General features: G+C 37.8%; 1 protein-coding gene across 1 annotated transcript in view; it reads left to right on the top strand.

Annotated features, from left to right (window-relative positions):
• Rrp5 (Ribosomal RNA Processing 5) overlaps positions 1–25,578 on the top strand; it is a 615,569-nt gene that overhangs the window by 298,671 nt on the left and 291,320 nt on the right. The window contains exon 18 of the mRNA XM_090384558.1: positions 13,940–14,014. Coding sequence (XP_090240684.1) covers positions 13,940–14,014 — 75 coding nt within the window. The remainder of the gene's footprint in view (positions 1–13,939; positions 14,015–25,578) is intronic.

Here is a 25,578-nt window from a genome sequence, read left to right as displayed (position 1 = left end):
ACAAACCAACAGAAAATTCAAAATGGGAAGCATTTAAAGAATTAATCTTGAACGCTACTAGGCTTTACATACCAACTAAGAAATATTGTGGCAAATGGTGGAAAAGAAGAAAAATGTGGGATACATATAAATTAATGGGTGACATGGAAGCCTACCATAGATATAAGCTGGTCTGAAACCAAGTCACAAAGGAGGTTAGGCAGGCAAAGGCAGATTATGAGATCTCTTTGGCAAAGGATGCAAAGAAAAACAGCAAACAGTTCTTTACGTATGTAAACTCTAGAAAGAAGGGGATGAATCAGATTGATCCACTGGATATCGATGGTTCAACTGTTGATGGTGGCTAACAAACTTATTGAGTATTTTGCATCTACATTCACACATCAGGAGTTATTCAGGGAGGGGAATGACAGAGGTGAACTAAACTCTAGCAGTGAGCTAGATGATTTTGTAATAACTGAGAGGAAAGTGGAGGAGAAATTGTTGAAGATAAACATAAGAAAAACACCTGGGGGTGGATGGGATCTATCCATTTATATTAAAGGAGGCAGCAAAGGAAGTAAGCAAACCCTTAGCCATAATTATGAGAGCTTCCTTGGAATCCAGGGAGGTACCCATGGACTGGAGATGTGCAAATGTGACCCCAATTCACAAAGGAGGATCAAAGGACGACACAAGTAATTGTAGACCTGTTAGTTTAACTTCTGTTCCAGGGAAATTAATGGAGGCACTGGTTAAAGAAGCACTGCTGGATCATCTACACAAGACTTCAGTTATAGCTCGGACACAGCATGTGTGTTAAGAGGAAGTCTTGTTTGACCAATTTGATTGGATACTATGATGTGGTCACAAAGAAACTGGATCCAGGGAATAACTTTGATAACATATATTTGGATCTTACAAAGGCTTTTGATACTGCTGCACAAATTGGAGCAATGTGGCATTGGAGGCAAATTGCTGCTATGGATAAAGGGATGGTTGAGGGGGAAAAGACAGAGTGGTAATCAATGGACACTGCTCATCGTGGACTAAGGTTATTAGTGAAGTTTCTTAGGGTTCAGTGTTGGGTCCATTGTTTTTTTCTGTATTTACAAATGATATTGATGATGGTATGTCAAGCTTAATGTCCAAGTTTGCAGACGAGACAAAGGTTGGCAGGGTTGTTTAGGACACTACTGGTGCTATGCTGCTGCAACAGGATCTGGAAAGGTTGAGTAGATGGGCTGAGAGGTGGCAAATGAAGTTTAACATTGACAAATGTAAAGTACTACATATGGGAAACAGTAGCCCCAGAGCAACGTATCAACTCTGTGGTACTACACTGACAGTGGTAGAGAATGAAAAGGACCTGGGGGTAATTGTGCAGGCAGATATGAAGTTTTCTGAGCAGTGCAGAAGGGCTGCAAGAGTAGCTCATGGTGGCTTGTCAATTATATATAGGAATTTTTCTAGCAGGGATAAGGAGGTGATTATTCCCTTGTATAAGGCAATGGTCAGGCCACACCTTGAGTAATGTATACAGGTCTGGAGGCCTCATTTCAAGAAGGATGTAGAGCTGCTGGAACAAGATTAGTGAATGGAATAAAGGGTTGCTCTTACGAAGAAAGGCTTAAATTTTGCAAACTACAGTGTCTGGAGACTAGGCATCTGCGAGGTGATCTGATTGAGGTGTGAGCATGCCCAGTGCTGATGGAATTCTTCCTCTTGCTCAGAATAATCATTTGAGAGGGCATAAATTCAAATTGAGGACAGACAGATGTAGGATAGATGTGTGGAAGTTTGCTTTTAGCCAGCGGGTTGTTGGTTGGTTGGTGGAACAGACTTCCATCCTTTGTTGTGGAAGTTGATAGCCTAAATAAATTTAAGGCTGAGCTGGACAGGTATTTCGAACGAAAGGAGGGGGTGAATTCGGAGCGTTTTTTTTTTTTATTTTTTTTATTTTATTATTATTATTATTATTTTGGCCGATGCTGCATAAGCTTGCTTTCTTGCGTCATATGCCTCTACGAATGCTAATGTTTTTGATGACTGGCTATATCTTCTTCTGGCTATATCTTCTTCCACATGCCATTCATGCTGTTTATAATCATTTCATGCCAAGCTGCTGTGATATTGTCTATATGATCATATTTGAACTTGCCTGGTCTACTCTCTGTCTTCACCTTGTTTCCTCTACAAGCTGTCTGAATGTGCAGCAAAGGTAGTAGGCCTTAAAAATGCATCTGAAGGTAACCGATTGGACACATTTGAACAACTGGAAATTGACCAAAATGTAAATATTGTTAACATTCCTTTTTGTATGCATATATTTAACTATTTTATGTGTAACGAAAACTAATGGATAGAAATATAGTGGTGGTAGCAGAGCATGTCATGCAAGAAAGGAAGGTGCCTCGTAGCCAGGTGGGAAGGAGCAGCAGTGCGTAGCACACGCTTCTTGATTAGATCGGGGTTCGAGCCCGTCACCACCAAATACGGAGGATGCGAAAAGGTCAGGGAATGATCACCGCATATCCTGGAGCAATATGGCCTTAGTTGCTAATGCTCCTAAAAAAAAAAACCAAATAACATAACAATAACATAGCAAGAAAGTAAGCATATGAGCTTATGTAGTGCCAGCCAGAAAAACAAAAAAAAAAAAACAATTTCACACATCCATTCCCTCTAAAAGTTTGTCCAGTTCCTCCTTGAATTAATATAAGCTATCAACTTCCACAACAGATGGAAGCTTGTTCCAGCAATCAACCACCCATGGGCTAAAGGTAAATTTCTGCATATCTATTCTACATATGTCTTTCCTCAATTTTAATTTATGCCCCCTCAGGTTCGTAATCTGAGCTAGCAGAAGAATCCCATCAGAAATAAGCCTGCTCAACCCATTCAGTACTTTATACATCTCAATCAAATCACTTTGCAGATGTCTAGTCTCCAGGTGCTGTAATTTGCAGAACTTGTGCCTTTCTTGGTAAGATGACTGTTTCGTTCCCCTCACCAATATAAGTATCATCATGGTCATCATTACATTACCCAGTGTATGAATTTTTGCATTTCTTTTAATTTCCAATGAAAATTGAAATTCCCAAGTTGCAAGAGCACTGCAACAAAACAGTGCTAAAAGGGGTAGTGCTTTATTGGTTATGCCTGTATGTGATATCAAAATAATTTTTTGCATCCTGTTCCTTGGTGATTGCATCACAGTATTCAATAAATTTGGTAGACAAGACTTACAAAACCTTGACAAACTCCTGCTGTCTGAATTATTACTGCAGTCTGTCTAGATGACCCTGCAGTGCTTCTTTAAAAAGTGACTCCATTATTTTCCTTGGAACAGAAGTTAAACTAAAAGGTCTGTAATTACTTGTGTCAACCTTTAATCCCCCTTTTGTGAATTGAGGACACCTTCACAGATCTCCTTCCATGGGGACCTCATGTGAATCCAAGAATGTTCTAATAATTATGGCCATGGGTTTTCTTACCTCCTTTGCTGTCTCATTTGATATAATTGGATAAATCCCATCCACCCAAGGTGCCTTTTTATTTTTAGCTTCTGCAATTTTTCTTTCACTTCACTCTCATTTATTACAAAATCATTTAGCTCCCTGCTACAGTTTCATAAACTTTTAACATTCACTTCCCTAAAGAATTCAGGGAAGGATCATTAACAGATTAACTATTGATATTGCAAGAAACTTGACTGCACTATTCAAGTCCTGACCATGTCTTACTACAGATTTTATCTGTAGTAAGAAATGGTGGGGAAATTTTCAGATAACAGTCAACTACTAAAATTCCTAAAGGTCCAGTAAAAGTAATCTTCTTAATGAAACCAAATAAGTGAAATTAATAAAACTTAATTATTAAATAAACTCAATCAGAAAGGTATATTGCATATATCATAGATAAATGAAACAAAATAAATAATAATAATAAATATCGGGCATATCATAATTTAAAAAAAGAAATCAAACTGTTTCTTACAAAAAATTCAAACATTATAAGAAAGCATATTTTGCAACTGATGTGAATATTAAAGCAAATGCTACATTAATGGACACTGAAGTGACAAAAAAAAAACAAACAAAAAAAAAAAAAAAAAAAAAAACAAACAAACCAAAAATAATACAGATAGAATGCACAAAGGGGAGGAGATGCATATGAATTCAAGAATGTGATTAATAGTCTTCTTTTGACCCCCCCCCCCCCCCCCCCGAAATCTCTACTTATTTGTTTACCTGAGATTTGCATCCCATCCTGTTTATATCCACCCTTTACAGAAACATTATCAATCATAATCAATGCCTTTTATATCCATCCTGTGTGCACAATCATTATAATGATTGTGCACACAGGATGGTTTGTAATGAATGTAAATTTATTGGCATGAATTTTTCACTAAAAAAAAAAAAATTTGAATTCCTCAACATTTTTTTTTTTTTTTTTTTTTTTTTTTTATCCTAGTTGGTTTGATTTTTGTTATGATATGCCTCATTTTATTTTATTTTTTTCTTTATGGTAGGTTGATTATAATATGTTTATTGTCATATTTATTTAGTAACGAGGATTAATTTTAATATATGAAAAGCTCCTCGCCATCCTAAAGGTCCTGTTACTTGTTATTGGTTTACCTTTTTTTTTTTTTTTTTTTTTTATGTGAACCCCAAACATGAGAGGTATTAGAACCTATAGTACCATGCTTGGGTTGGAGGTTGAGAAGACAAAAGAAGATATTTGTTGACATTGGACTTGAACTTCTGTAGATTGTAATTTTCAGGAAATACGTATGAACTCTATTATCTAAACCATCCAATCTGATATTTTGGCAATCTTTTCTTCTAATCTTATTAATTCTACTCAATGGTGTACATAGCACAGTCTCTGTTCTTCCTGAAGGTTTAGGAAGCAGTTAGATCATTATGTTAGATTGATTGTAACATGTTTCTGTGTGTATTTTTTTAATAACAAGGATTAATTTTAATGATATTAGTAAGTGGTGGAGGATGGGAAAGTATGCTGAATTTCATATTGTGATATAAGTAATTGCAGTGGATGTTGTGTCACCTTGAGAACTACATCTGATGATGGGTGATGATTTCCCTTATCATGCTTCCAAACATGCAGTGCATTCAGTTTAAATAAATAAATAAATTCAATTTATTTATTTAAACTGAATGTGAAAAATAAAAACTGAATCTGAAAATAAATAAATTCCATATGTTCTCTGGACAGCTGAGGCCAGGAAAGTTTAGAAATTCATTTTTGAATTTTTAACAGCTTACATAATGAATTACTAATGGCATCTGGATTTTCAGTGACTCATTTCAAAGTGCTGTACATTTTTTTGTGGCAGTTTACTGGCTGGAACTCACCTATGATCCAGTGGTGTGCATTTTAACCATTGGATGCACTGTGGCTCTTGAAGTTGGTTTTGGAGAGACTGGTAACATTGGATACAAAAGTCTGGATACTGTTAGTATAATAATGGCTATTATAATACTAGTTGTTAATTCTAGCTTCACAAAGATGCAAGAAGAACTCAAAAGTTTCCTTAATAAAACTGTTGAAAATATGGATGTCCTTATATGAACTTAATTGTGTGCATTCTAGCCTTCCAGTTTCACTAAGTATCATACGATGATATATTAAAATAGTAAAAAATTGAAACAGCCAAAAGCAATTTCTTTTTAACTGTTTACATTGTCAGTCATTAAAATGTTTTGTATTCACTTTTCCTATATTGTTAGCTTTTTTTTTAGCTTAGCCTGCAAGTTAGGGGTGCCTTATAGATGACATTGTTCTTTTAAGATATTTTGGCCTTGCTAACTTCATAAAGCATTTATATAGCCCTTTGCAAGATGTGCAAGCTGAAAATGTATGATGCCGACATCTTGAATTTTTTTTTTTTGAGTTGCTTGCTGTAACTGATGGATAAGCTTGTTTGGATCTTAGTCAAATTGTTTCTAATTACTGTGCCATTACGCAGCTACTCTGAACCTTGAAGTACGTAGTTTTTGACATTTTGATTCCCCCCCCCCCCCCCACTATTAAGTTCTGATAGTATCATATTCTCTTTATTACTCAGGGTTTATGCAATTATCATATTTTTGCCATCACAGTTCAGGTGATTGATGATTTGAGAAACTTAAGTTTCTCTTGCTTGACCATTATTATATGCTACTTGTTAAGTTATCAGTGACATATGTTCTAGAGCTATTTTTAATCTACCTTAGGAATCTTAAACATAACTATGCAGTCATTGGCTTGGAAATTTCTGTCTGTTCACGTTGTTACATTAGATGTCAGATATGGCTTGAAACAGTTCTTCAGTTCGACAACTACATATTATTGGCCATCCAAGTACTTGTTCATTTCACTTCTAAAATCAAAATCTGCATGTGGCCATACGGCATTCCTGCCAATAGAAAAATGCAGATTTAGAGATGGCATGTTCCCCACCCCTTCATGTTTATCACTAGTAAGCCTTTTGATGTCAATTCATGTTTAACTTCTATTTCTGTATGTTGGTATCATCTTGGGCCATTGTTCAAAATTTTGAACACAGTGATCCCATTGCTAAGTCATTGTTTTTCATGCAGTTTTGTGAGTATTAAGGTGTTTGTTATATAAATATCTATAACAATTCCTTTAGATCCCATCAAAACCGTATTTTCATGGTGATCCTTGAGACTGTCAAGACATTCTCTCATGTACGACAAGCTGGGCTTGCTACCTGGGAGTCTAAAACAGTGATGTAACTGATGTTCAGGTTACACTTGAGTCAAGTGCATTGAACCAAGTGATGGCGTGGTTAAGATTGTCTGGTATTGTGGTAGGTAAATGGACAATCTGTGTCTAATAATTACAAAAGCTTTAGCATGTCAATCTGCTCAGTCAGAGTGACAATAAAACGGAAGTCAGATGGAGTTGTTACTATTAAAATCAGCAAGGAAAATTACCTCAATTTCTGGAAAGTTGTACTGGAGAAAGGCAGGTAAGTGAACAATCTGTGTGAGCTCATTAGTAATTGCTAAGCCTCAGCATCTTGACCAGCCATGTGCATGTGACTAGAAAATGGAAGCCAGCTGGAGTTGGGAACATTGAAATCACCAATGAAAGTTTTCCTCACTGTTAGGAAATTTGGATCGGAGAAAGTTAAGTTCAAAGAGAAGAAGTCAATTAGTTCCAAGTGATTAGTGGAGTTTGTTGTTTGGTTTTTAGGAGCATTAGCAACTAAGGCCATATTGCTCCGGGAATATGCGGTGGTCATTTCCTGACCTTTCCACATCCTCCGTATTTGGTGGTGACGGGCTCGAACCCCAGTCTAATCAAGAAGCGTGTGCTACGCACTGCTGCTCCTTCCGACCTGGCTACGGAGGCGCCAATTAGTAGAGTTGGGAGAATGATAGAAGCAAATAAATTTTGGCAGAATGTGGTAGAGAGAATTTAAGCCAGAGAAGATTAAAAAGAGGAGATTCCAAATTATTGAGTCTGATAGGGAATATCAGAGTAGACTTGTGCATGCATAAGTACCACCTTTGAATCAAAAGGAATCATACAGTGAGTAATTAGGACAGCTGAGGTGAGTAGTGGTTGAATCAGCCGATAATTAGGATTCAGTCGGAAAAGTATGTGGTGGTTTGCCAGACTGTAAATCGAAAGCGAAATTATTGAGATTGGAACTGAGACCACGGATATTTGTGGAAAATGAGGGAAGGTTTGAGAGGTTTAGATCTTTTCGTTTATAAGTTTGTTCTATTAGTTTAGCAATTCAGGATGTATTTAGGAGTAAGAAAAGGTGGGACGGACATGTATGAAGTAATAAAATTTTTGAATATGGTGGACACATGGCAAGAATATACCTAGCTCCTTGACATAACATGGCCTCAACAATACCCCCACATACAGATACTACTCCGACTCCCTCCAGTCACTATCTGGCTGAGTAGAGGCAAGTACAGTTAAGGTGTGTTAGTTGTCTGACGGCACCAGGGAATCCCCCCCCCCATCTCCGCACTGTATTCTTTGTATGGGTGACACAGAAATCTGTGAAGACCAGAGATTTAAAGGTGTATAGGGAGTGGAATGCTGTGTAGTGTTATTTTCTGTTGTTTCTCTGGCCATTTAGCTATTGGGATCCACCATTGCCCTCACTTTGCCATGAGTACTTAATTAATCTACTGGATCAAGCATCCAGTAGATTATTTAAGTACTCTGGAAGGCCCAGTCACCTAATTTCCGAGCATTTCAGTGGCTGTTAAGTCCTGTATATGGGGGGGGGGGTGAACAATAGAATTTGGAAAGGCCGAAAGAGATTTACGAGAAAGCAGTTGAATTTAGATGTTGATTAGAATTTGGTGGCATTGTTAGGGGTGTGCTCGGTCAATTTAGTTAGAGTGGGGGAAATTGAATATGGGGGGAACAGGTAGAAGGATGGGGATGATAGAGTAGGCATCCCCAAAGTGGTCAGTGGTAACGAGCCCCACTAAGTGAAGTATGGGGAAGACAGACCCATGGGGGGGGTGTTAAAGGGAACCTGGTTTGCGTACCCAGTTCAGATTGCCAGACGGCGTGGCTGCAGTAGATCTCTTTCAGTGATTGTTGTCAGGCCCGTGTAAATGTTGGGAGCATTAGCAACTAAGGCCATATTGCTCCGAGAATATGCGGTGGTCATTCCCTGAACTTTCCGCATCCTCCGTATTTGGTGGTGACGGGCTCGAACCCCGGTCTAATCAAGAAGCGTGTGCTACTCACTGCTGCTCCTTCCCACCTGGCTTACGGAGGCGCCAGGTGGGAAGGAGCAGCAGTGTTTTTATACTTTTTTTTTTTTCCCTTATATGTTATAATATTATTTATTATTTATTATTTCCCCCCCCCCATTCATTCATCTGTTTTTTTCCACACACCAGGGGAGGATGCAATGGGTTGTAATGTAAATTTAAATTCTAATCCATAATAATTTAGCTAAATAAGTAAGAATATAAAAGATTAAAACTAGGGCTAGTGTGTACTTCACTGTAACATGGTTTGTGTTTTTTTCCTCACTCACTTACTCTCTCATTCATTCTTCCGGCTTTCGTTTAGGGAGTAGGGAGTCTGAGTTGTTCGACTCTTGCTTTCTGCACTGCACTCTCTGGGCACCTCAGCTTACTGTTATTCTTCAGTTGTGGGGCAGGCCAGGGGAGAAAGCAGTGACTGTGTTTGTATTGTTATTAAATGTTTATTAGTATATATAACGTAATGTTAGTTATTATTAATTTTGTATTCTTTCAGCCAGTTACATTTGCTCTTCCACTCATTCCTATTCACCATAACACTCATTCACTGTCTTTGCTTCTTGTGGGCCACTCTTTCTTTCATAAAAACTGACATTTATTCCCTTTTACCATAATTCCTAATTTACTCTTTCATTCAATGCCCAGTCTATTCATTCATTCTACATTGCATCCTCTTGCTACCAGCTTACTGATATTTTTCAGCTAATCTGCTTCCCTGGCTGCCTGTTCATCTCCCTCCTCTACATGGTTAGTTATTTTATGTTGGACCCCAGGTTCCTACACATGACAAGGTAGTCCTGGGGGGTAACCAGGTTAATTTGGGTTTGTCATGGTGCAGAATACTGCAGTCCTTACAGTTTATAAGTCATCATCTGGGTGTGGGCTGAATCACACTTCTTTGAATAGTTCTGCGCATTTCGAATGCTTTCTGTGTGAAGGTTGTAAAGGCTTTATAATTTTCCTCTTCTATGATAAACAGATATTCTTCTCCCCTGGGAAGGGGCCATTCTGTGCTGTTAGCTGTGTTCTGGGGATATCATAAATTATACATTCATATAGAATGTGTGCATAGTCTTCATTCTCACCACATGTGCAGTTTGTGTCCTCAGTCTTCCCTAAGGAATTTAGTTTTTCTTTTAGGGAGCCATGACTTGTCAATATAAACGTAAAAGAGTCCAGGGACATTCCACTTAGGTGGCTTTGGGCTAACCATTGCCACCCGAGGCAGAAACCTTTTGGTAACCGGACCTCTGGTTTCCTGCTCCCACTTTGTTTGCCCTAGTTCATGGAGCTTTGTGGCTATTATTTTTCTTTCAGTGTTGAAGGCGTTGGCTATATAAAGGGCTATCACCAGAAATTCTGTGGGTATGCCCTTTTTAAGTCTATAATACAAACCTCTTTTGGCTAGTTCCATGTAAATGGGAGAGCTTCGGCCAGCAACTGTAGTGCCGGTGTGTTTACTGTGCAACATGCTATGATAAATAGTGAGAAGTATTGTCCTTTATATTGATTCTAATTTATTCCCATTTCTTACTGTGGCTGAGTGGGTGAACCATGCATTGGCCCCATAGGCGATAACAGATAGGAACATTGCATGGTATATGATTGCTAGGGTCTTTCTTTTGAGACCCCAGTCTTCTCAACTGATCCTCACAATTATACCTGCATAATTTCTCACTTTCTTCGCCAAATAGATCAAATGGGGGTAAAAAGTTAATTTTGAATCAAAGACCACTCCAAGATATTTTAGTTCTGTTACCATTTTTATAGTAGTTGTGTTAATTTTAATTTGTGGACATCTTATGTCCAAATTGACTTTTATAAGTATTTGTTTCGTTTTGTCAGGCAATATTTTGAGCATATACATTTGTGCCCACTCCTGCAGCTGCAAGAGGGCAGCATTTGATCTTTGCTCTACAACCACTCGTGTGTTACCTTTTACCAACAAAATCATGTCATCTGCAAAGGCCAGGCTTTCCAAGGAGCCCAGACCCAAGACCAGAAATTCATCCAGAACAATGTTCCAGAAGAAAGGGCCAAGGATTGAACCCTGCGGGGGATGCCTTTATTCACAGGGCGTATCAATTCAATGAACATTATGCATACATAAACACTTCTGTCTGTAAGATAGCTGTTTATTACTTTAGACAGTATTATTCAGAAAAATCTATTTGATTTTTCTGAATAATAGAGAAGCAAAGTCAATAGAGATTGCCAGCATATATTTCTCCTCTGAGTTTTTAACTGTCGTCAGTAGGTGGTACATGGCATCCTCCGTAGAGTTGCACTGCTTAAAATCATACTGATTGTTGGAATGTAAACCTACTTTTGTGTAGTATTGAACTAATCTGCTATATATTAGCCTTTCGTATATTTTCCCTAGTACAGGGAGTAGGGCTATTGGTCTATATGATTTGGGATCAGTAGGGGGTTTCTCGGGGTTTTTGAGAATTAATCTTAACACAGCTTTTTCCATATTTTTGGGAATATGCCTTCTTTCATACAGTTATTATATAGTGCTATTAATTTGTCTGGTGCTATTTCTGCTAATTTTTTGATAATCTCAATCTCTAAGAGGTCAGAACCTGGGCATTTATTGTTTTTGGTTTTGGATAGTGCTATTTCTAAGTCTTGTATAGTAAACAGAGGTTCAGTACTGGCATTGTTATATTCAGTGTTTTCTTTTATAATGTCTAGCTGGGTGGGGGAATGATCACCAGTTTCAGTCTGAATAATACTGTCTAGGATGTTATTTACAGAATCCACCCAGCACAGGGTTGGAGTTTCATCTGGTTTGACAGTAGTTTCTAAGACATCTCGTCTTGGCAGCTTGTTGGTCACTATTCTGTAGACAACTCCCCAAGGGTAGTTGTCTCCAGTAGTTCCCACCAAGTGCATTCAGCGTTCCCTTTTCTTATGAAGGCTGTATACTTGAGAGTTCTATAGGAGTCTCTCAGTGCATCCACTTCATTTTGTGGCCAAGATGTTCTGGCTCTTTGAAAATTTCTCTTCGCCTGGTGCACCTTTCTGAGTATAGTCAATTCGGGGCAGCACCAGGGAACTACCTGCTTCCTTGGTTTTTTTTGTGGGATAGACAGGTTTGCTGTTTTTATTAAAGTATTTGTCGTAGTCAGTGCTTGCTCTTCCAGGCTATAGTTGCCTGATCTGGACCACTCATTTCCCTGTTTTTGCAGCTCAGTTGCTGTATGTTCTGCAAAAATCTGCCACTTTGCCTTTTTAAGGTTATACCTTTTGTTATCCAACAAGGAGTATTTGGTTGTTTTAAATACCTGTTTAATGTATTTGGCAAGATATCAGGTTGTTTTAAATACCTGATATCTTACCAAAAGGATTCTTCTGCTCCTGTTCTTATATTTGACAACACTCAGATTTTTAAACTCACATATCTCTATTAGGGCTTGCCACAACTTCTAATATCCCTTGGCATAAGCATATATTGATTCCTCTGCATCTGTAAAACCCCCCTCAAGCTTCTAGATTCCATTCAAAAGAGGACAGTTATGTTAATTAAAGAACTATCTTTAACAAAGTCTCTCCACTCTCTTTTTTTGTTGCATGCATTCTCGATAGTTACTTCCATGGGCTCTGTTCTTCTGAATTGGCCTCTATAATTCCTGCTCTCTCCAAACCACTCAGAACTTGTGCTGCAACCAGTCAGCATAGTTTTTACTGCTTAACTTCAAACTCATAGAATCAACTTTTCTTCTTCCTCATGTATTTCTTCAACTTCCTTTATATCGAATAATCTCCCTTCATACATGTTTCTGTAAGGTTAAAATCTACAGAAATTAAAATCTAATATTAACAAGTGCCTTCTTTCATCGTCTCAACCTTTAACCCACCTGACACAGATCCAGGAGACCTTACATTGTCTTCTTTCTGAGTGTTCATTTGACATTCATTTCGGCTGGATTCCAAGCCACATTGGGATGGGGGGGGATGAACCAGCAGACGCTGACGTGGTATCTGACGATGACCACGTCTTCTGTTTTCAGTTATTTAAAATCAGTTAACCTTTATACTTGTATCAAAAATTTATCATTTTATCACTATATATTTATTGTTATATTTTAGAGGGGGGGGGAATGAACTGGCAGACGCTGTGGCCAGACCACCAGAACCCCACAACACTCATTGCCTGTTAGTCCCCTATACAGACTACAGGCAAGTGATACCCTATAAATTACTCTCCAAATGGCAACACTCTTGGCATGGGCAGGTCACAAACAAGCTGTATCAGATAAAGCCTGTAATACGACACTGGCAGTCTAGTCTGCACAGGAACCAAAGAGAGGAAGTTGTTCTGGCTTTCCTCCATATAGGACACAGTCTTCTTACACATGCATTTCTGCTGAGGATAGATAACTCTCCTATGTGTGAGAATTGTACATCGTTTTAACCATTCATCATATTTTACTGTGTTATAGGCATGAATGTGTTTTATATTTTAGCGCTTTTAATTATCTTGCTGAGCCTTATACACTCAGTCAGATTTTATCTGACGATGACCACGTCTTCTGTTTTCAGTTATTTAAAATCAGTTAACCTTTATACTTGTATCAAAAATTTATCATTTTATCACTATATATTTATTGTTATATTTTAGAGATTTTTATGCCTTTATTGTAATATATATATACTGTGACATAGTGACCTCATTTTTTAGGTCACTGAAATTTTAATTGTGTACTTTTATGACCTGGTTTTGGCACATTATAACCTCAGTAGCTAATGCGCCAATAAAACCCAAACGAAACCAAACCTTCAACCCATGTATGGTTCCACGTACTATAGGTTGTATTACTTTTTGTGTTTGTGGTTTGCATTTAAAAAAAAAAAAAAAATGTGTGACAGGAGAAGGCAGCTCTTGATTATTCTGATTCAAGTGTATTTATTTCAATGTCCAGTTAATGTGCTTGAAATATATTAATACACTACTAAAAGATTTTTTTCTACAAAATGATATCTTGAGCCAAGATCACCCACACTTTCCCCCCCATAGGCCTAATCCTCACTGCTCAGAACAGCAAATTTCTATTTATTTGTAGAATAGGAGCATAATTATGGCACTTTTTTAAAAAGCTAGCATACTCTAAGTTTGTTTTTATATGTATTAGTGTTTGGTTATCCACTTAATTTTTCTATAGTTGCTTACAAAAAAGTCCTCTTTTATCACATGTGCTAAAGAGAATAAGTTGGTTTACCAATTTTGTAATATTCAGGTATGTATGAGACATTTTCACAGATTTTTCTTTGATTTCTGAGTTTATTGAAATTGTAGATGATGTGACCAAAAGTATTTTGATACCCTTCAGAGATGTTGTTACCCTGTCAAAAGACACCCATACATTCACCCCCTTTATGCATCAGCTTTGACACTCCAATGAATTTCATGTGGCTGCCAGTATAGCAGTAGTTCATATAATTTCAGATTCATATGCAATATGGGTCATGAATCAGAACTTATACACATTCATCATGGGATACTGGCCGGATGCCACTTCAGTAAACTATCTGTTACCACTGTGGTGTTTCTTAGTCATTCTACAAAGATACATTTAAAAATAGTTGTCTTTTTAATTCTCTATAATTTTTTTATTTATTTATTTTTTATTTTGATTCTTTCTGACATGAAAGCATAACCTATGGAGACTTGAATGGTAGCTACTCACATTATAAACTAGACTAATTAATTATTAATTCAGATTAAGAGCTCCTTAAATGTAATTCAACATATTAATAACTATTTTTTAAGTAAAATAGTACCCAGCAAACAAACCAGTGTTGGGTTAATTATTTGAAACATAAAAAGATTTTGTTTCATCATGAAAGATATGAATATTTCTTTTTGAATTTTTTTTCTCGTGTTCACTGCATATGGTGTGTGTGTGTGTGTGTGTGTGTGTGTGTGTGTGTGTGTGTGTGTGTGTGTGTGTGTGTGTGTGTGTGTGTGTGTGTGTGTGTGTGTGTGTAATCTATTAAGAATAATTGGGATAAATGCAAAAGTTACTTCAGATCAGATTAATGCCATCAATAATAGATTGAACATTACATCAGTCTGTAATCTAGTTATTACAGTAAAAGTATAATATATACTATACTAGTTACTGAATATGTATATAAACATAACAGTATACAGCAGGCCATAAGGCCAAAATAACTTATGAAGACCAAGATAGCCTGTGTAGGTCTACATTGCCATACCCTGGAAATAAACGTATGGTTATGTAGCTAATTATTGATCTGTAGAAAGTTCCTTTCAATGTATCTACAGATCAATAATTAGCTACATAATCATTATTGTATTCTGTAGTATATATTATTACTAATTATATGTTTATTTACAGGGTATGGCAATGTAGACCTGCACAGGCAGGCTATCTTAGTCTTTATCAGTTATTTTGGCCTTATGGCCTGCTGTATACTGTTATATTTATATACATATTCAGTACCTATATAGTATATATTATACTTTTACTATAATAACTATATATATATATAGGGTGTCTGAAAAATATTGGTACGAACGTTTAGGGGAGGAAGGTAACATCTAAAGGAATGTGAATCGCATAGGAACCCATAGCCGGAAACGTCACGGGAAAGTAGTAGCAGAGGCACAAGAAACAGAAATGACACGAGACAGTAATTAGTGGCAAACATTTATTTGACATAATATTAACAATAGAGTATGGGATGGATGCATTTCATGATGTTACAACAGATGCTCGAAGGTTCCACCATGAGACGCGATGCATGCGGCATCGATTGGAGGATACAGCATTGATTGGAGGACACGGTCGAACACACCCGGAGTTCCTTTGACAGTAGCAGCAGCACAGACAAGTCTCACCACGAGATCGATTTCCATCTCCACAGGCGATTCATACACGATAGATTTGAGGGTCCCCCACAGAAAGAAATCAAGGCTCGATAAATCAGGTGAGCGTGGGGGCCAGGCAACGGGTCCACCACAGCCAATCCATCAACGCCCAAAACGCCTGTTCAAATGGTCATGAACACACCTTCCATAATGGGCAGGTGCCCCGTCATGTTGAAACCAAATGTTGCATCTCACATTTGCTGGAACATCGTCAAGTAACCCTGGTAGAACTTGTTCAAGAAAGATCCGATATTTAGCAGAGTTCATGCAGGATGGTAACAGGTATGAGCCGACTAAGCTGTCACCGACCATACCTGCCCACACATTTATTGCGAAGCGATGTTGTGCTGCATGGGGGTGCACACCGTGTGGGCCTCTGCTAATCCATGTACTAGGTGCATGCCTGCCAGCTCACAGTTTGTATATCGATGCATGCTCTTTGTGCGACAACTACTGCTTGAATGAGTAAACCAGAAATTTTCCCTCTCACGAACTGATGAACAGCGCCGTGTACCGGCTTACGGTGATGTTTCCGGTTATGGGTTCCTATGCGATTCACATTCCTTTAGATGTTACCTACCTCCCCTAAACGTTTGTACCAATATTTTTGAGACACCCTGTATATGTATGTATGTATAATATTGATAAAAATAATTGGATATAATCACATTACTGAACGACTAAGCAAGCAAGAAAAATATTGAATTATTATACTGGGTTATGGATCCCGGGCACTACTAGTTATAGCAGAAAAACCCAGCAACCATAATGAAATATAGACAAATGTACAGAGTGATTCTAGATTATTGTCGGGGTTTCCGTGGCCTATAATTTTCAAACCGGAAACAACAGAATAAAGCTGCTTACGGAATATGAAAGTGTAACTCAAAAAGTTTTATTACCTATAGAATCAATACTGCAGAATGCTAAACAACATCAACATGTGCACCTTTCGTGGCACGTAAGATGTCCAAGCGATATTCAATTTCCCTCCAAGTGTTCTCCAGCTTTTGCAGTGTAACTGTTTCGATCGCAGCAACAATTCTGAGCTTCAGTTCATCGAGGGAGGTCACAGGGGTCTTGTACCCAATGTTCTTCACGTATCCCCACAGGAAGAAATCAAGCGGCATAAGATCGAGTCAGCAGAAGGCCGCGGAATCGATCCACGCCCAACCCAGCGCACGGAAAAATGCATGTCAAGAATTTCTCGGACAATAAGAGCCCAATATGGCGGTGCACCATCTTGTTGGAACACCACATTTGGATAATGATTTTCCAACTGGGGTAACAGATACAGCTGTAGCATATCCAGGTAGGTCACCGCTGTCACTGTTTTTTCCGCAAATAAAAAGGCCCCCAAAACTTGCGAACCCACCGAAAGCACACCAGACATTGACCTTTGGACTATCTCTTTTGAATTCTTGACTGGTGTGAGGGTTTTCTGATCCCCATATTCTGCAGTTATGATGATTTACCCTACCTGATACGTAAAATGCTGCTTCATCACTAAATCTCCATCTCCGAAGGTAATTTTCATCAGCTTCAACGTTTGACAAAATGTCAAACGTCGAAGCTGATGATATTGGAAACAGCGGGGTTTATCATTCGGCTTTAAAGCCTGCACAATCTGCAGTTTGTGGGCATGGAGGTGAAGGCGGTTATGAGCAACCCTCCAAACAGTCCAGTCATTTGTGGTATACCTAACTGAAAAGAAGCTCGTCTAGTGATTTTTGTGGGCTTCGAAAACGCTTCGTTGATTCGATCAACATCTTCCTGCGAAGTGCTCGATCTTCCCGCTCCTTTTCGGTGCGGAACAATGCCAGTCTCTTGAAATTGCTTTAACCAACGTCGGATAGCATTATCTAAAGGTGGATCTTTTCCATACTGAGTTCTGTAACGAAGTTGCATTGTGATAACAGACTTTGTTTTGAAAAACCAAATTACACACATTGCCTTCTCTTGAACAGTCGCCATTTTGAAGTAATGCCATCAATATCTTCCAGACATCAATGTGGCAAGTACAGCGTTGCCAAATAAAACTTTGAGTTACACTCCATATTCCATAAGTAGTTTTATTTTGTTCTTTCCTGTTTGAAAATTATAGGCCACAGAAACTCCCACAATAATTTAGAATCGCCCTGTATATTTTCAGTGTATTAGATAGGAGTGATGACCTGTCAAGTGTAATTACCATGGAAAAAATTGAGAATGCCTGCAAGGTAAAAGCACATAACCTGAAATTAAATTAGATTAACATAAAAATGATAATCATAATGACAAAGGTACCTAAAGCAGTGGGTCCCAGGGCTTTAACTACTTATTCATAGGGTTGGCAGCCAAAACTGTAGGAGCCACCGCAATAAGCAGGGTATCTGTTTCTGTTATGAAGTATATGTATGAAACACATACATCATAGCCGACCCGACAGAGATCAAAAGGAAGAAATAAAATCCAAACATAAATGAAAATAAATATATGAATATAAAATAGAGTTAAAAAGATAAAATAATGCCAATTAAATCTTGTTAAAGAAAAAAATTAATGAAAGTTTGAATTCAAAAAGAAGACAAAATACAGTATGAAATTTAAACAGAGTAACTTAAGATAACGGAATAAAGTCAGGTTTATGCCAACTTACTGTGTGCTTAGACTGGAATTGATGAAATTAACTGTGTGTGTGGTAATTAAAGAGCAAAATCGGAGACCCAGAGATGAAAGCTGATAGTTTTCTGTACAGTATATTTATATCAGTTGAAGTAACCCTGGGTGGGGGGAAGAAGGTGTGAAATCGTCAAAGTGAACCGTACCTGTGTGTTGGAGAAGTAAGCAAATAAACAGATCAGCAAAGTGCCAGCAAAGGGAGAATCAATGACTAACAAGGTAGTGTAGAAAAGACACCAAACTTTGTTTAAGAAGAAAAAAAAGGAGCGATAGCAGAGGAATAACATCTCGATATTGCTTTCGGCCAGCCTAATCACGCACGAGAAATAAGTTGTAATTAATAAGGACAGTAGAACGCAGTTGGAAGAAGGGGAATATACTTGTGCTTGGGTTGTTCGTGGTTGTGAAACCCATACCATAGTTGACCCTGTACAAATGCCTCATGTGTTTAAGTCAGTATTGGTATTGTTATTGAGGAAATGTAAAAAGAAAGAAAAATTGAAATAAAAGTAATGTCGGCAAAACAGCAAGCAGGACATAACAAAACACAGTACCCTCGTGTTTAGCCAAACCGTGGGCACGGGCTTTCTACACCATGAGACACGACAGAGCCTATACGGTATGTATATTATATAACTAGAGGGTATATATTATATACAGGCCTGAAAGTAATATGTAATCAAACAGCAAATATGTTGTTTATATCAAAGTTGTAGTTTATAAGTTTTTTTCAATTTTATAATATTTATTGCTTTTTTGAATTTATGGTGGAGGAAAGCTGCAGGGAAATTATTACATAGAAATTTATTATGGGGTAGTTTGAGGGTGTCAGAAAAGAGACTTGTAGCACTGAAATAACAGCCACCACAAGAGAAAGAAATTGACCAACTGCCAGCCGCCAGACCCCCAGCGCTCCTTGTTTCAGCATTTGTTGCAGATTTGCCAAATTTGACTGGCATGTAAATACTAAATCTTTTAAAATTTATTACCAAATGGAATATTTCATTACTAAATAATATATATGTATATATATACATTCATTTAGTGCAAATACTATGAGCTTTCGAAGTAGCTTTTCAAGGTTGTAAAACTGTAACACAGATTTTTCAAAAAAAAAAAAAAAAAAAAAAAAACATGTTGAGATGAACCAGCTGCTTTTTTCACCTGTAGGTATAAACTGATAACTGACTGATGCAATTTAATGCTGCAGTGTTAAAAGATAGAAGTCTTACTTAAATTCAACTCTAAGAATTTAATGAATGCATTAGAAGTAATCTGAAGTTTTAAAAATTTACAAAAAATATAGAAAATCATTCATGACATATAAACAGAAAAATCTGGTTTCAGTAAAAAACTGTTTTCTGATTTCTGGCATTCCTATATGTAATGTAGTTTTAAATTTGAAACCCCATAGTTTTTTTCTTCAAGTTATTACTAAATGTTAATGTAGAGAAGACCTAATTAATGTAGAATCAATTTCAATACAGAATAATTAATTCAATTCTTTAATTACAGTTGGCAGTACCACACACATTGCCAAGTCTACCATTTTATAAAGAAAATGTGGTTTTAATCAATAACTAATATTAAAATTTATGGCTTAAACCTTATGATGTAAATATATATAAGAATCATGATAGTTGTTCAGGCCATAGAAGTCATAATAGAAGGCCACAGGTTGCCATTCCTGGTGTAGATCACTGGAATGGGAATTGGAATGAATTGCCTACCAATGGTAATAGAGGTGAAGAGTTTGGTAGAATTCAAAGTGAAACTGGCATAGCCACTTTTTGGTGGCAGGGAAGGTATGAGGTGATAGAAATTTATTTATATTTTTGACTATTATTTATAATGGGTAAATAATGCTTCACGTTATTTACCCCTTATAATACTAATACAGAGAGGAGGTGTAAACATGCACCTGGAATAATCAATCTTTCCTCAATTGGTTTGTTGGAATGGTATATGTGTTTTATTGTGTTTATTCCTAATCTAAATTACCTTGTCAGCTATGCCATATGTATGTTGTATGCATCAGCCAAGTGGGAAACTGATAAATTAAACTAAATAGAATTCCTCCTTATCTACAGGCTCTGGGTTATTCAAATCTGGTTCTAAATTTATAAATCAGTAATGACAACTGGTTTTTTTATAAATCAGTAATGACAACTGGTGAGATGTCTGTGTTTCAGCACCTTTGCATAACATTACAAGATTCAATGCAGAAAATCTAATTTTCACCATTTAGAAATTAGTTTGACATTTATCCTTCTGTGTTCTACTTCACTAACTAGTGGTTCTTCCATTTTATAAATACTGAATACTTTTTAGCAGTTCCTTAATTCCTTTGTCCTATCATCTTTAATATCAATTATTACTTCCAGTTTGTGAAATTGTTTTACAACTCTATCCTTGAGATGTAAGGAAGACTGGATCTTGTTGTTGGTGCCCATCATAACCTCAAAAGATATTAATCACACTGCATGGTGGAAAAAGTGGGGATTGCCATGAGCTTTGCTCTGAGACTAAACAAGGTTTTCACCACGTCAAGAAGCCCCGGGTGCCAAGTGATTGTGACTGAGCGATTTCTCTGTGCTTTCGCTGCGATTTTCTAAACAGAAAATTGCAGTGAATTTTAGTTATCTTTTTAATTTTTCTCCTTATTAAATTCTTTTATTTAATAGCAGCTCTTTTATCAAAAGTACTGGTAGAGAGCAAGAAAGGAAAGTGACCTTTCTTTATTTTTCATATTTAATAGACTAACTCCTACTAATTTCGCTTGGTCACTCTAGGCACTGCTCCTGCCTCCCCATGGCAGAGTCGGTAACCTTGGCAGAAAAGTTCATCTGCCAAGGGCTAAAAGGAGCCAACATGGAACAAAATATGTTTCCCTCTTTAGAACCGACAAGCTGTCGGCCAGAGACAGAAAATGAACATGATTTTTCAACCAAAGAGGTTAAAAACCATTTCCTCTGCGACCAAGTTTTCTGCATTCTTAATAATACATTCATTATCAGAACAGCCTCTTAGTAAGCTATCCCCTTTTCTAATCCAAAAACACTTGGAAAGTATTGCAGGGTCTCCCAAGACAGTTTAGAGATTGCAATCAGGGGACTTACTTGTAGAAACTGTCAACCACAAGCATTCTGAAAAACTCTTACAAATGACACTTTTTGCTAAAATTTCAGTGAAAGTTACTCCCCATGCAACGCTAAATATATCTAAGGGTGTTATATCAAGTTGGGACTTTTTGAATGTGAAAGAGGAAGAAATTAAAGAAGAGCTTCAGGAACAAAACGTAATTGCTGTCAAAAGAATCATGATCAAAAGAGACAATATACTCACACCTATCAGAAATATTATTCTCACCTTTAACAATCGAAATCTACCCTCATCAGTAAAAGCAGGTTATCTACTCTGTTGCATTCGTCCTTTCATTCCTAATCCGTTGAGATGTTATAAATGCCAAAAGTTAGTGAACTGTGGATTCTCCGAACATGGTCAAAGTGATTGTTCCACGAAAGATAGGACCTGTCCCAACTGCAAAGGCAACCATCCTGCTTACTCTAAAACATGAGAAGTTGAAAACAAAGTTAGTTATCAGGAGGCAAGGAAATTAATTGTACTCAGTATACCTAACTGTACCTATGCCAATATTGCAAAAAAATATCAAACCATTGCCACTCAAACTGATGTTACCGTTCCATCAAACACATCAATCTCTGACTGGGCTCGGGCTGTCCTCCCTCAGCAACAGTCCATTGCTCTTAAGCATTCGGACCAAGCAAGTACTATGCCTCTTACGATACCAGTGAAATCTTCTCCTCCGTCAGTGATTGCTACTACTTCAAATATTCATAGTTCAACTTCGAAAAAGATTGTTCAGGACACATCGCTGGATGCAGAGAGCTCATCAAAACAGGAAGATCCAATTCTGGAAATATTTGCACAAGAAGATATGGACACTGGTCACCCTACCTTTCCAAAAAGAGACAAACCGAAGCCTGAACACCATAAGACAGCCACTTCAGGTACAGCTTCTTCTAAATTCAAGTAATGCCTAATTTTTTGCAGTGGAATTGCATGACAACATTGTGATGTTGTAATGCAATTTCTTGACAGGCTTTCGTGACAACATTGACGATATTCAGTACTTAATTAACTGCTACTCTCCAGTTGGTCTCTGTCTACAGGAAACCTATTTAACTCCTAAAATTTACATTTCCTTAATAAACTACTCAATCTATTGAAGAGATCGGAATACTTCCAATTCTGCTTGTGGTGGTGGTGTAGCTATTTTAATTAACTCAAAGATTCCGGCTAGGCAAATCACTCTCCAAACCCAAATCGAAGATGTTGCTGTGCATCTGATTACTCAAATTGCATTAACACTAGTCTCAATCTGTCTCCCACCAAATCATAATGATCTTGAAGAACATTTAAGACAGCTACCCTCCCCTGTCTGTTTGCTAGGGGATTTCAATGGCCAACACCCTTTGTGGGGATCATCTAAATTAGACAGCTGCGGCCGACTGATTGAAACTTTACTGGAAAAACAAAACCTCACTCTTCTTAATAGTGGTTTGCACACCCATATACAGTTACCTACTGTACAGACTTCTGCAATTGACCTATCAGTTTGCTCCCCGATACTGTTTTCAGTCATGCAATGGTCTGCTCTGGATGATCCCATGGGCAGCAATCATTTTCCAATTGTTTGTTATCTGAGGACTACACAACTACCTCCGTAGCCAGGTGGAAAGGAGCAGCAGTGCGTAGCCCACGCTTCTTGATTAGGCCGGGGTTTGAGCCCGTCACCACCAAATACGGAGGATGCGGAAAGGTCAGGGAATGACTACCGCATATTCCCGGAGCAATATGGCCTTAGTTGCTAATGCTCCTAAAAACCAAACAAGAACAACTACCATCAGACCAACCCTGCAGGAAATGTAAATTCTCTAAAGCCAATTGGGCCAAATTTCAGTCAGCAATCACTCTTGACAAAAAAAAACTATTTAACTACAGCCCATAGATGAAGTTACTGATTATATTACATCCCAACTTTTAGTTGCAGCTAAGTTCTCAATTCCATTATCAAATCCACCGACCCAACGGCATTTCAACTACTGGTGGAACGAAGAGTGCACAAAAGCGAAGAACGAAAAAAATAAAGCATTTAATTTATTGCGTTGATCTCCAATCACGGCTAATGTAATTAGCTACAAGAAGCTAAGGGAAAAAGTGCATTACATTCAAAAGCAAGCCAAGAAAAAATCTTGGACTCAGTTTGCATCTACTATCAATAGAAACACTGACTCCAGACTAACATGGAAGAAAATTAGGCAGCTTTCTGGGAAGTTTCCAACCATCCCTTCCCCAATTCTTTCCTGCAATGGGCAAGAACTCTCTGCTCTCTAGATATAGCCAACGCCATGGGCAAAACCTTTGCTCAAGTCTCAGCTGCATCAAACTACACTCCAAAATTCCAGAAAATTAAGGCAACCACGGAACAGAGACCTATCAACTTTCAAACCTCGCTATCACTTCCATATAATCAGTCTCTTCAATATTGTGAACTTTTACAGGCCAGCAGAACAACACGAAACAGTGCCGCTGGGCCAGAAGGTATATATTATGTCGTGTTGCAGAATCTCGATGACAAAAACTTACAACTGCTGCTAGTCTTTTTTAACCGGATCTTCCTGGAAAATAGTTATCCAACCTCTTGGCACCATGCTAAAGTTTTGGCCTTTTTAAAACCTGGAAAAGATCCCTCCAGTCCTAATAGTTACAGGCCAATCTCTCTGTCAAGTTGCCTTGGTAAAATTCCTGAAAAAATGATCCACAGTCGACTTATTTGGATCATTGAAACTCAACATCTACTGAGTAATTGTCAACATGGCTTTAGCCAAAACAGGTCCTCCTTAGATCTGACAATCAAGACTGAATCTGAAATTCGCAATGCCTTTGTTAAAAACGAACATTATGTTATGGTCTCCATAGATACAGAGAAGGCATTCGATACTATCTGGCAGTATGGCATTCTCAGTGACCTTCATACTCTTGGTCTACGAGGCAACCTGCCCAAATTTATTAGGAACTTCCCCAAGAGCAGATCTTTCTGGGTCCGATATCAAAATTCCCTGTTTGTCCCTAGAATTGATTTCATTACAAAAGAACTCCCGAATACTGTAGAGACATTCCTTTATGCTGATGATCTCTCTATTTCTTGCCATTCTCAGAACATGAGATCTATCGAAAGGCAATTGCAGATTTTTTTTTTTTTTGGTAGTTATTGCCGCATCGGCTTCTGTGGCCATAGTGCACCTCCCAAGGTTTTTTGCAGTACTTTGATCCAAGCCCGAGGCGGGATTCAAACCCGCAACCTGCAATTGCAGATGTCCGCCAATAAAGTACAAAAGTGAGCCGAGCTCAATGGATATAGTCTTTCCCAACAGAAAACAGTTGCAATCCACTTTTACAGTCAACACAAATTGCATACAGATCCTGAACTGGGAATTTCAAATTCCACCCTTCCAATTGCTAGCAATACCAGATTCTTGGGACTAATCCTGAACAGTAAGCTAAACTTCTTTGAGCTTGTTAAATTAATACTTACTACCTGTCTTAAAAAGATCAACATGCTAAGAGCTTTATCTGCCCTGTCTTCCTTTATCTGGAGCAGATTGTACAATTTTGCTGCTCTTATATAGAGCACTGATTAGATCCTGTTTAGATTATGGTGCTCCAGTTTATGATTCTTCACAAGGGAATGTACTATGCTGGCTGGATCCTATTCAACGTAATGCACTGTGGATTGCAATTGGTGCATATAGGACCTATCCAACTCAGTCTATACATTGAAGCTCATGAGTCCCATCTGCATCTCCACAGAAAAATGCTATTACTTAAATATGCAGCCAAAATACAGACTTGCTCTTCGCATCCTATTCAGCCATACCTTTTTAATCATCCAGTACTCAATCTCTACAGAAATAAACCAAGTAAAATATGGCCAGCTGGCCTACGGCTCCTTGAAATATCACAGTATTGGAATGTTCCTCTCCACAATAGGCAACAGATAAAGAATTACTCTCATCCACCAAGGACCTCATTTCCTCAACTGTCTGGTGATACTTATTTTCTTCAATGGGGAAAGAATCATCTACTGGCACTGACTGTGCAACAACTCCATGCTAGCCATAGTCAAAGCTGTGCTGACTTCTTGCCAATATATAATGGATG

Source organism: Mastigoproctus giganteus, chromosome 11 (assembly GCF_048544385.1).
Source record: "Mastigoproctus giganteus isolate SK-2022 chromosome 11, ASM4854438v1, whole genome shotgun sequence".
NCBI classification, from domain to species: Eukaryota; Metazoa; Arthropoda; class Arachnida; order Uropygi; family Thelyphonidae; genus Mastigoproctus; species Mastigoproctus giganteus.
Note: the sequence above shows the minus strand (reverse complement) of the source record. Positions and strands in the feature narration are given on the sequence as shown.